Here is a 13,419-nt window from a genome sequence, read left to right as displayed (position 1 = left end):
CAGTCACGGGGAGAACATGCAAACTCCACACAGAAAGATCCAGAGGCCGGGATTGAACTCACGACTACTCAGGACCTTCGTATTGTGAGGCAGACGCACTAACCCCTCTGCCACCAATTATCATTAATTATTAATAATAACATAGAGTTAAAGGTAAATTGAGCAAATTGGCTATTTCTGGCTATTTATTTAAGTGTGTATCAAACTGGTAGCCCTTCGCATTAATCACTACCCAAGAAGTAGCTCTTGGTTTCAAAAAGGTTGGTGACCCCTGGTCTAGATCAACTCCAGATCTATCCGTCACATTATAATTGTTTTATTATATTATTATTGAATGGCAAACACACAAAATATGCAATATTTCCCCTAAAAATATTTAAGAGTGGAATTTTTGATGTGAAGTAATTGGAGCCTTAATATATTAATAATTCATAACAACATACATTTTGATTCATTATTATATTTTGAGCAATGACAGTTTTAAAGAAAGAAAAACAGCCTGCATTGGAAACTTTGTGTTATTAGAGTCAACATTGCAACTTTTTCTCGTTACATTTCATCTGTTTGCGCTTTTATTCCACATTTTTTTTTTTTTTTTTTTAAATAGTATTGTTAGAATGTGTTGCGGGCCGTTAGGGAATTAGCTGCTGGCTGCGAATGGCCCTTTGGCCGCACTCTGGTATTGGAGAACCCTGGATTTACAGTATCTTGCAAAAGGGAGTATTTATTATTATTTATTTTATGCTGCCCTTTTTTTTTTGCTGCAGCTGTTACATCTACTGTAATAATGTACATGGTAATTGGGGTTTGTTATATATTGTATATATTATATAATAATATAATATAATATATCAGTATATATTATATACTGTATATATAATATGTAAATATAACATTTGATATTGCTACCATGGTACATTTTTAGTCTACTTTATACCTTTGTTTTCACCCTCTTTTTGTGCCCTTGTGTGCATTATCCTTTCCAACCTTATCCTTTCCATCCTTTGTAACTGACCTACTGTGTGGAACAATTTCCCTTTTGGATCAATAAAGTTTGTGTAAGTCTATTTCTGTGTTGTCCCTTGAGAAGATACCAAAAAAAAGCCTGCTGGAATGTAGGATAATGTACGGCACTCACGTGCAGTTCTTTAGTTTGGGCTGAGCCCAGATCGTCCATGGTGCAGTCAGCAGCCTTCTTCCTCCTAAACCTGTGTGGGGTTTGAACCCTGCTGTCGGTCTTCCAGCGACTCACGCTCAGGCCGCTGACGCACGCCTTCCGGGTTGTGCCCGGCCGGCCTGTCAAGGGGCTCTTCCTCTTCTTTTTCCTTTTGGCCGCCACACCGGGATCTGGAACTTCTTTGTCGGACGCGACAACGGTGCCGGAACCAGAGGACTGTTTCTCAAAAGCCACGGACGATATCTCTTGAGAGTCTCTCGTTGTCGTCACAACCTCACCGGTTGAGTCTGGAGCCTTTGTGAGCGAGTCGGACTTGGCGACTTTCCACAGCAGCTCCTTCAATTGGGCTAAAGTCATTCTCCGGATTCTTACTACCAGCTTGTCACTTTGACATTTCTTGATCAAAGCAATCTTGAGGCTCTCTTCTTCCGATTGTGTGTCCACTGCGTCTTCGTCATGTCCTAATTGTCCTGCAGATGTCTTTCTATGGACCAGCCCAGTTTTGAATTGGGACACATCCAACCTTTTAACCGAAACTTTGCATTCCTTTCCAAATGAACCATCTGCGCCCTGCTTCTCTGTTGACCGTTGTACAGAAAAGTTGGGTGTTAACTCTGGACAAGTGAATAACTCAAAGCTGCTGTCGGTGTGCTGACTAGATTCAACAATACGTAATGAGGCCGATCGCTCCATCGATTCATCTTGTGATGAAAGAGCTGGGGTTGACAGTGAAGGGTTGATAGGAACACATGACGTTTCTGACTCCCTATTGTTGGCATCGAAGGACGCTTGTGGTGAAAGAGCTGAGGGTGACAGTGAAGGGTTGATAGGAACACATGACGTTTCTGACTCCCTATTGTTGGCATCGAAGGACGGTTGTGGTGATGGCAGAAGGTCAATGCAAACTGGCTCGGCCATTGGCTTGGTGCCAGTGGAGCTAAGGAGGTCCGAGCAAGAGAAGAAGACAGTCTGGCTGGAAAGTTGGCCAACGGTGAGGAGGTCTAATCTCTTCACTCTCACATCGAAATCCTGGGCCAAACATTTCTGCTTCAGCGCTTCAGCTGATGACGGTAAGTCGTTCATGGATACCACAAAGCAGCTGCTACTTTCTGGAGTCGGTACGCTTTCTGAGAAAGTGTTGGTCTTGAAGCATCGACCCGTCTTGTTCACACTACCTGGGTGTGCAAACAGGTCAAAGGAGTTTCCGTCGTGGAAAGACTGGCCTGCTTGATTCTTCTGCTCCGTATTCTCAGAAGGGGGTGAAGAGCATGGCTGCCTTGGTTGGTCCAGGTCTTCCTTCAATGTGCTGACACCTATGCAGATGCCGGACAAGGACAAGGAGTTGAGGGACTGATTCGTGATGGCCACGGGCACACTGTCGAGCCCTTTTCTGGCCGGGCACACAGAGGGCGTAGAGCAAAAGATGGGATTCCTGGAGCAGGGCCCGAGACTGTGATCTGCCGACTCATTGAGGAGATTCTCTTGCAAGGGATGGGCGGCCATGCTGCTGTTGGAACTATCCATGCTTGAATCCAGCCTTTTTCTCTTGGGAGGTGGGGTGGTTTTTTTATGCTCCCGAGAAGTGAAGTCCTCCGAAGAGTCAACGGCAGTTACTTTCTTGAGTTTGGTTTTTTTACTGACCAAGCGCTGGCGGCAGGTCACGAAGCGGGACGCAGAAGGTCCCGGAATACTGTGGAAAACAGGAAGTAGAGATGACCTGAGGAATTTTTTCAGTATTTTTGACAAGTACATATACATGCCATATGTGTGCAATAAGTGTGTCACTAAAGTTACAGTTAGCTTTGTCGATTCTTAAACAGGGTTCGTAAATTATTTTAAAGCAAGTTTCCCAATAAGAAACAAGAGAAGGAATTCCCATAAGTGTAATTGATCGTCATGAGCCTTGAAGATCAATTACATGAGTTCTGTGTAAGTTTCAAATCACGAAACTCCTTAAGTTTAAAGGGGGAACTGCATTTTTTGGGGGGAATTTTGCCTATCGTTCACAGTTATTATGAAAGACATGAAGACGGATGGTTTTTTTTTTAATGCCTTCTAAATATTAAATAAATGCGATCAAAATCCACTTACAATGGAGCCTATAGGAGTCGCTCTATTCTGCCTATAAAGCCCTTACAAAACATCCAAACACCTCCATTAATGTGTTATATACAAGTATATTTGTAATGTAGTAAAGGGGGAGGAATAGCTAAACATGCTTCACTACACACCGTAGCTCACGGCGTCACGAAATAAACAAACGCCATGAGTGGCTCTACACCTGACATCCACTGTACTGATACAGTACAGGAGCATTTCTAGTCGATACTACTATGAATACATCGATATTTTTTATCGTCACACAATCTTTTTTCCTTTAAAAAAAATTCATATTATGTTTATAAAGTCAGTAAATACGTCCCTGGACACATGAGGACTTTGAATATGACCAATGTATGATCCTGTAACTACTTCGTATCAGATCGATACCTAAATGTGGGGTATCATCCAAAACTAATGTAAAGCATCAAAGAAGAGAAGAATAAGTGATTATTACATTTTAACAGAAGTGTAGATAGAACATGTTAAAACAGAAAATAAGCAGATATTAACAGTAAATGAACAAGTGGATTAATAATAATTTTTTACAGTTTGTCCCTCATAATGTGACAAAATAATAGAATGATAAATGACCACATGTTACTGCATACGTCAGCAGACTAATTAGGAGTCTTTGCTTGTTTACTTACTACTAAAAGACAAGTTGTCTAGTATGTTCACTATTTTATTTAAGGACTAAATTGTTCTTCGATTGTAATAATAAATATATGTTTAATGTACCTTAAGATTTTTTGTTAAAATAAAGCCAATAATGAAATTTTTTGTGGTCCCCCTTATTTTGAAAAGTACCGAAAAGTATCGAAATACATTTAGGTATTTAGTGCTATTATATATATATATATATATATATATTACTGCTTCAACCATGGAACTTTCCCAATGTGAGATAAAAAAAAGTCCTATCCTGTGCTGGTATTAAAAAGTACTTACTTCAAACTTGTATTGACCTGAAGTGGATTGGGATGGCTTTTTATGGAAAACGCCATGTCATCCTCACTCTCACTGGTAGTTTGGCGAGGCCTCCGCTTCCTTCTCACAGCTACAGGGGATGCTACTGAGACAGCTTTTCTTCTTCTGCAACAACAAAGAGCAGGCCAGTTTGTACAGAAAGCCTCTGCAAATCCATCATGCTCTGTTATTGGCGATACAAAGACACAAACTAGTAAACACGACATTCGGCATTTTGTTTTTGTAATTGTACCATCCAAGTGTTTTTTTATGCTAGTACTCAGTGAACAAACCTTGCATTATTCAAATATAAACACACGTAGCTGTCTGAAGCAGGTTAACTTGTGCGAGACATGCAGCACTCCTCAGAAAAACACACAAAAACAAACACAAGTTGATTACAGTATTTCTCGCATTATAAGGCGCACTTAAAATCTTTTCATTTTCTCAAAAATCGACAATGCGCCTAATGTACGTATTAATTCATGTTGAGCAATTTTATGTGGTGTAGTGTTAAGTGTTACCAGTAGATAGCAGCCACACATAAGATACGTGTGGACTGCAGGTTGATACCTGTTCAATAAATGACGCTAGCAAGTACCCGTAAGCAAGCAACACCAAAATTATGATGTTTCATTGAGAATATCAGTCAGAATATTTTAGTACAACTTTGGTAAGCTATGAAGCCGGATAGCTTGATGGAACGTGGAGTATTATGACTACCGTAGTCAGGCGTACTGTGCTTCAACATACAGTATTATTATAGTGTGTGTGTGTGTAAGGACCCCATTATCTGGCGTTTTGTTTCGACCTCTTATGCAAAACCAACTTTTATTACCTATTGGTTCCTACTGTTGTACAAACGTATATTTGGGATCCGAACATTTGCACCGTTGTTGCCTGACGCCAAAATCAATAAGCTCCTCCTTTTTCTTTATCCTCTTGTTGTGGGGAATTTATCCACCACTGTCGCCATTTCTAATACCAGGCGTGTGATTTGAACTTAATGGAAAAGACTCAAAATAAGCCACGGGTCTGGGGGCTACTCTATACAGTATTTACAACCTTACATAGTGTTCACTTCACAGCCACAGATGGTTCATCTAGTTATTGACATTATTTACACATTACTATGTCTGTTTCAGACACTACAGTAATTACAACTTGTGTTCACATCCACAGGAACCACATGGGTTAGCTTACTCTATACAGTATTTACAACCTTGCTAGTGTTCACTTCACAGCCACAGATGGTTCATCTACTTATTGACATTATTTACACATTACTATGTCTGTTTCAGTCACTATGTTATTTAGTCACTACAGTAATTACAACTTGTGTTCACATCCACAGGAACCACATGGGTTAGCCTACTCTATACAGTATTTACAACCTTACTAGTGTTCACTTCACAGCCACAGATGGATCATCTAGTTATTGACATTATTTACACATTACTATGTCTGTTTCAGTCACTATGTTATTTAGTCACTACAGTAATTACAACTTGTGTTCACCTCCACAGGAACCACATGGGTTAGCCTACTCTATACAGTATTTACAACCTTGCTAGTGTTCACTTCAAAGCCACAGATGGTTCATCTACTTATTGACATTATTTACACATTACTATGTCTGTTTCAGTCACTATGTTATTTAGTCACTACAGTAATTACAACTTGTGTTCACATCCACAGGAACCACATGGGTTAGCTTACTCTATACAGTATTTACAACCTTGCTAGTGTTCACTTCACAGCCACAGATGGTTCATCTACTTATTGACATTATTTACACATTACTATGTCTGTTTCAGTCACTATGTTATTTAGTCACTACAGTAATTACAACTTGTGTTCACATCCACAGGAACCACATGGGTTAGCTTACTCTATACAGTATTTAAAACCTTGCTAGTGTTCACTTCAAAGCCACAGATGGTTCATCTACTTATTGACATTATTTACACATTACTGTCTGTTTCAGTCACTATGTTATTTAGTCACTACAGTAATTACAACTTGTGTTCACATCCACAGGAACCACATGGGTTAGCCTACTCTATACAGTATTTACAACCTTGCTAGTGTTCACTTCACAGCCACAGATGGTTCATCTACTTATTGACATTATTTACACATTACTTTGGCATTTTTGCTTTGATGGCTCTGACATGAGCTTTCCTGGCAAATATCTGAGCAGCTTGCATTTTCCTTTTTGTTTCTGCTTCAGTGGATTCTGCCTTGGACTTTATAGCCAATTTCTGTCTCTTCGACTCCCTCTCCACTTCCAACTGCTCCAAATGCAAAAATCATAAGGAGCATTCACTTCACAAGGAGGTATAAAGAGTGACAGGTAATAATGTAGTTGTTACACCTGTCCTGCTGTTCGATCCGGTGCAGACTGTAGTCGAGGAGCACAGGGCAGACGTTCCCTTCAGGGTCAATGCCATTGCAATGCCTTTTAATTGATATTTTAACCTTGTAAAATTGTTCTTTGACTGTGAGTGTTCAATGTAGTGTTAGATATTCTGTTAAAATAAAGCCAATATTGACATTTTTCGTAGTTCCCTTTATTTGGAAAAGTATCAAAAAGTATCGTAAAGTATTGAAATACATTTAGGTACAGTATATAGTGCTATTATATATTTTTTTACTGCTTAAACCGTGGAACTTTCCCAATGTGGGATAAAAAAAAGTCCTATCCTGTGCTGGTATTAAAAAGTACTTACTTCAAACTTGTATTGACCTGAAGTGGATTGGGATGGCTTTTTATGGAAAACGCCATGTCATCCTCACTCTCACTGGTAGTTTGGCGAGGCCTCCGCTTCCTTCTCACAGCTACAGGGGATGCTACGGAGACGGCTTTTCTTCTTCTGCAACAACAAAGAGCAGGCCAGTTTGTACAGAAAGCCTCTGCAAATCAATCATGCTCTGTTATTGGTCATTCAAAGATACAAACTAGTAAACACGACATTCGGCATTTTGTTTTTGTAATTGTACCATCCAAGTGTTTTTTTATGCTAGTACTCAGTGAACAAACCTTGCATTATTCAAATATAAACATACGTAGCTGTCTGAAGCAGGTTAACTTGTGCGAGACATGCAGCACTCCTCAGAAAAACACACAAAAACAAACACAAGTTGATGACAGTATTTCTCGCATTATAAGGCGCACTTAAAATCTTTTAATTTTCTCAAAAATCGACAATGCGCTTAATGTACGTATTAATTCATGTTGAGCAATTTTATGTGGTGTAGTGTTAAGTGTTACCAGTAGATAGCAGTCACATATAAGATACGTATGGACTGCAGGTTGATAACTGTTCAATAAATGACGCTAGCAAGTACAAAATTACGATGTTTCATTGAGAATATGTCAGAATATTTTAGTACAACTTTGGTAAGCTACGAAGCCGTATCGCTTGATGGAACGTGGAGTATTATGGCTACGGTAGTCAGGCGTACTGTGCTTCAACATGCAGTATTATTATGGTGTGTGTGTGTAAGGACCCCAAAATGGCGCCTATTAGGAGACACTATCTGGCGTTTTGTTTCGACCTTTTATGCAAAACCAACTTCTATTACCTATTGGGTCATACTGTTGTATATTTGGGATCCGCACATTTGCGCACTTCCGCCGTTGTTGCCTGACGCCAAAGTGAATAAGCTCCTCCTTTTTCCTTATCCTCTTGTTGTGGGGAATTTATCCACCACTGTTGCCATTTCTAATACCAGGCGTGTGATTTGAACTTAATGAAAAGAACTCAAAATAAGCCGCAGGTCTGGGGGCCGCAGGTCCCCAGCCAGGTCCAGGGCGGTGCCCTGGTGGGGGGACAAGGGGGGCAACCCCTCCAAAGCTCCTGGTTATTCAGCAATTGAACATGCAAAACTTTGCGAAGAAAGCACCATTTAAAGATGTTTTAGTGTTTAAAGAATTGAAAAATGTTCAACAGTTGACATAAATACATAGCCCATTCATCCAAATGAATTGAATACTCATTACGGGAAAACCGTAGTTGTCGGCAAAGAGATTTTAAAGGCCTACTGAAAGCCACTACTAGCGACCACGCAGTCTGATAGTTTATACATCAATGATGAAATCTTAACATTGCAACACATGCCAATACGGCCGGGTTAACTTATAAAGTGACATTTTAAATTTCCCGCGAAACTTCCGGTTGAAAACGTCTATGTATGATGACGTATGTGCGTGACGTCAATGGTTGAAAGGGAAGTATTCGGACACCATTGTATCCAATACAAAAAGGTCTGTTTTCATCGCAAAATTCCACAGTATTCTGGACATCTGTGTTGGTGAATCTTTTGCAATTTGTTTAATGAACAATGAAGACTGCAAAGAAGAAAGCTGTAGGTGGGATCGGTGTATTAGCGGCTGGCTGCAGCAACACAACCAGGAGGACTTTGACTTGGATAGCAGACGCGCTATCCGACGCTAGCCGCCGACCGCATCGATGATCGGGTGAAGTCCTTCATCGCTCCGTCGATCGCTGGAACGCAGGTGAGCACGGGTGTTGATGAGCAGATGAGGGCTGGCTGGCGTAGGTGGAGCGCTAATTTTTTTAGCATAGCTCTGTGATGTCCCGTAGCTAAGTTAGCTTCAATGGCGTCGTTAGCAACAGCATTGTTAAGCTTCGCCAGGCTGGAAAGCATTAATCGTGTATTTACATGTCCATGGTTTAATAGTATTGTTGATTTTCTGTCTATCCTTCCAGTCAGGGATTTATTTCTTTTGTTTCCATATGCAATTAAGCCCGATGCTATCACGTTAGCGCCGTAGCTAAAGTGCTTCGTCGATGTATTGTCGTGGAGATAAAAGTCACTGTGAATGTCCATTTCGCATTCTCGACTCTCATTTTCAAGAGGATATAGTATCCGAGGTGGTTTAAAATACAAATCCGTGATCCACAATAGAAAAAGGAGAAAGTGTGGAATCCAATGAGCCAGCTTGTACCTAAGTTAGGGTCAGAGCGAAAAAAGATACGTCCTGCACTGCACTCTAGTCCTTCACTCTCACGTTCCTCATCCACAAATCTTTCATCCTCGCTCAAATTAATGGGGTAATCGTCGCTTTCTCGTTCCGAATCGCTCTCGCTGCTGGTGTAAACAATGGGGAAATGTGAGGAGCCTTTCAACCTGTGACGTCACGCTACTTCCGCTACAGGCAAGGCTTTTTTTTATCAGCGACCAAAAGTTGCGATCTTTATCGTCGATGTTCTCTACTAAATCCTTTCAGCAAAAATATGGCAATATCGCGAAATGATCAAGTATGACACATAGAATGGATCTGCTATCCCCGTTTAAATAAAAAAAAATTATTTCAGTAGGTTGTAGGTCGGAAAAAACGGGGAAAAAAACGAAAAATATTTTTTTATATTTTTACAGAGATAAAAAAGACGGATTTCCAACTATAGACGGAAAAATCACATGACTGTAATACAAAGTAGCGTACAGTTCTAACTTATATCTGTCAGTAGACTCTCTATGGAAGCACTGAAAACTACCGGTAAGACCAAGATGACGGTGAAAAAACGCTGTTGAAGGTGAGCCACGTAAATAAGACCCGCCCACAAAACGGCGCATCCTGATAAGACAAGATAAGTCAGAAAGCAACTTGAAGATGATGTGTAAAACATCACCTATGCAACATTTTGACCAAAGAACCACCATTACATGTTATGTAGACCACAAGGATTAGTTTTACACAGAGGAAAAAAATCATAATATGACCCCTTTAATGCGCCTTAAAATCCAGGGTGCTTTTTGTATGAAAATAGACCCGAATATACCCGCTCATCTGCAGTGAGTAATTGGTAACTAGTAATTGCATGCTTCTTTACCTGGTGGTCTTGCCCAGTAGAACATGTTGATGTATAGGACTATCGATATTCTCCTTTGCTTTCCTTCTCGTAGAGCGGACTACCTTTCCTTTGGAATTGGCTTTCTTCTTTCTGAAAATGTGAAAACACATGTTACAGGATTAACAGTAGATGAGAAAACAGTCAAAAAAAAGGTCAGGGAGGTATAAAAATGCATCAACACAAGTTTCTTCTATATGATTTGAATAAAAAAGCTGAACTGTATATTGTAGACCAGGGGTCACCAACCTTTTTGAAACCAAGAGCTACTTCTTGGGTAGTGATTAATGTGAAGGGCTACCAGTTTGATACACACTTCAATAAATTGCCAGAAATAGCCAATTTGCTCAATTTACCTTTAACTCTATGTTATTATTAATAATGAATGATATTTACACTTAATTGAACGGTTTAAAAGAGGAGAAAACACGAAAAAAATGACAATTAAATTTTGAAACAGTTTATCTTCAATTTCGACTCTTTAAAATTCAAAATTCAACCGAAAAAAAGAAGAGAAAAACTAGCTAATTCGAATCTTTTTGAAAAAATTAAAAAAAGAATTTATGGAACATCATTAGTAATTTTTCCTGATTAAGATTAATTTTTGAATTTTGATGACATGTTTTAAATTGGTTGAAATCCAATCTACACTTTGTTAGAATATATAACAAATTGGACCAAGCTATATTTCTAACAAAGACAAATCATTATTTCTTCTAGATTTTCCAGAACCAAATTTTTAAAAGAAATTCAAAAGACTTTGAAATAAGATTTAAATTTGATTCTACAGATTTTCTGGATTTGCCAGAATATTTTTTTTGAATTTTAATTATAATAAGTTTGAAGAAATATTTCACAAATATTCTTTGTCGAAAAAAAAGAAGCTAAAATGAAAAATTAAATTAAAATGTATTTATTATTCTTTACAATAAAAAAATTTTTTTACTTGAACATTGATTTAAATTGTCAGGAAAGAAGAGGAAGGAATATAACAGGTAAAAAGGTATATGTGTTTAAAAATCCTAAAATCATTTTTAAGGTTGTATTTTTTCTCTAAAATTGTCTTTCTGAAAGTTATAAGAAGCAAAGTAAAAAAATATATGAATTTATTTAAACAAAAGAAGACCAAGTCTTTTTTTAGTTGTTTAATTTTAATGAATTTGAAAACAAAAAAAAATAATATTTTTTTCATACAGTCATGGCCAATTATTTTGACTCTGGGGGCCAAATTTAGAGGAAAAAAATGTGTCTCGGGGCCAGTATATCTGATTTTATGTTAGATCCACTATGGACTGGACTCTCACACTGTTATTTTATATCCACTATGGACTGGACTCTCACTTTTATGTTAGATCCACTATGGACTGGACTCTCACAATATTATGTTAGATCCACTATGGACTTGACTCTCACACTATTATGTTAGATCCACTATGGACTGGACTCTCACACTATTATGTTAGATCCACTATGGACTGGACTAGTCTCACACTATTAACTAGAACAAATATGGACTGGACTCTCACACTATTATGTTAGATCCACTATGGACTGGACTAGTCTCACAGTCACACTATTAACTAGATCCACTATGGACTGGACTCTCACACTATTATGTTAGATCCACTATGGACTGGACTCTCGCAATATTATGCCAGATCCACTATGGACTGGACTCTCACACTATTATGTTAGATCCACTATGGACTGGACTAGTCTCACACTATTAACTAGATCCACTATGAACTGGACTCTCACAATATTATGCTATATCCACTATAGACTGGACTCTCACACTATTATGTTAGATACACTATGGACTGGACTCTCACACTATTATGTTAGATCCACTATGGACTAGACTCTCACAATATTATGCTAGATCCACTATGGACTGGACTCTCACACTATTATGTTAGATCCACTATAGACTGGACTCTCACACTATTATGCTAGACCCACTATGAACTGGACTCTCACATTATTAACTAGATCCACTATGGACTGGACTCTCACACTATTATGCAAGATCCACTATGGACTTAGGGCTATATAAGTAAACTTTGATTGATTGATTTAAATTCCACGTGTTTCCTGTTTTTAGGCAGATGTCAAGTGTGTTTGTACCTGACTTTAGTGGGTTCAAACACGGACTCGTCGCCGTCTGTAGTCCGGCTGCTGTCGAAGACTCCCTTGCGGGTCTGCGGTGATATCCAGGCGGTCAGCTTTCGTAGTCGTCTCCCGTAAGTCTTCAAGTACACCGCCTTGGGTTGTTCTTGCCGCGTCATCCTGGATATTCCACACTAGAACTACCTATTATTGTGAAGTGTTAGTAAACAAAAGCATCCCGCGTATTATCTTCAAAGTGACCTAAAAAAAAAAAAGCGTCCGTGTTACAAACTGTAAACTCGGGTTGGTGTTTTTTCTTCCAAACTGCGTCAAAGACATACAATAAACGATAAAAAAAAAAAAAATGTAAAGAAAACAGCGTCCGTGTTTGTAGTTATGAATATATTTCAGTTTTTTGGGGCAAATGTGTCAGCGTTGACTAAGAAGTGATCCCCGCTCGAGCGTTCAAACGGCAGTACCCGGATGATGCAAACGATAAAGTGTGTGGATTTAAATGGCAGCGCCCTCTGGTGTATCGGAGGAATTGCAATTCCAAACTTTTTCTCCATCTAGGGCCGCACACTGAAAAATGAAAGCATGTGCGGGCCACTTTGATATTTTTCATACAAAGAAACATTTTTTCTCCTTAGGCTTGGTCCCGGTTCTCATTCATATATAATGTTTTATTTATATTATTCAACACTTAGATCTCTACATCAACTTCAGGCCTAACTGTCGATATATATTGTAAAAAAAAAAAAAAATACAAGTTTTTATGCCCTTTTTGTCCTGTTTCTTATGGGAAAAACACAAGACATGATTAAAAAAAAAAGGCAAAAGGGAATGTGTGTGGTGAAGTAACTGGAGTCCTAAGTCAATAATTTAAATCCATATTTTTTTGTTTTGAGCAATGGCAATTTAAAAAAATAAAATCCCACAAAATTGTATGAGGATCCAAAAGGGCCACCACACTCATAAAAGTATATACATATATGAATAGTCATACATATATATATATATATATATATATATATATATATATATATATATATATATATATATATATATATATATATATATATATATATATATATATATATATATATATATATATATATATATATATATATATATATATTATTTCATCTCTACAAGCCTGTTTCATGAGGGGTTTCCTCAATCCTC

At 38.4% G+C, this 13,419-nt stretch overlaps 1 protein-coding gene across 1 annotated transcript in view; it reads right to left on the bottom strand.

The window, feature by feature from the left end:
* The window catches only part of haspin (histone H3 associated protein kinase), a 32,179-nt gene extending 19,477 nt beyond the window's left edge, over window positions 1–12,702 (bottom strand). Inside the window, exons 1-5 of the mRNA XM_062025989.1 lie at window positions 12,253–12,702; window positions 10,108–10,218; window positions 6,979–7,122; window positions 4,229–4,372; window positions 1,139–2,867 (exon numbers count right to left, since the gene is read on the bottom strand). Of these exons, the coding sequence (XP_061881973.1) occupies window positions 1,139–2,867; window positions 4,229–4,372; window positions 6,979–7,122; window positions 10,108–10,218; window positions 12,253–12,413 (2,289 nt within the window). The 5' untranslated portion in view covers window positions 12,414–12,702. The remainder of the gene's footprint in view (window positions 1–1,138; window positions 2,868–4,228; window positions 4,373–6,978; window positions 7,123–10,107; window positions 10,219–12,252) is intronic.
* Window positions 12,703–13,419: the final 717 nt, after the last annotated feature.

This window comes from Entelurus aequoreus, linkage group LG18 (assembly GCF_033978785.1).
Source record: "Entelurus aequoreus isolate RoL-2023_Sb linkage group LG18, RoL_Eaeq_v1.1, whole genome shotgun sequence".
In the NCBI taxonomy this organism is placed as follows: domain Eukaryota; kingdom Metazoa; phylum Chordata; class Actinopteri; order Syngnathiformes; family Syngnathidae; genus Entelurus; species Entelurus aequoreus.
Note: the sequence above shows the minus strand (reverse complement) of the source record. Positions and strands in the feature narration are given on the sequence as shown.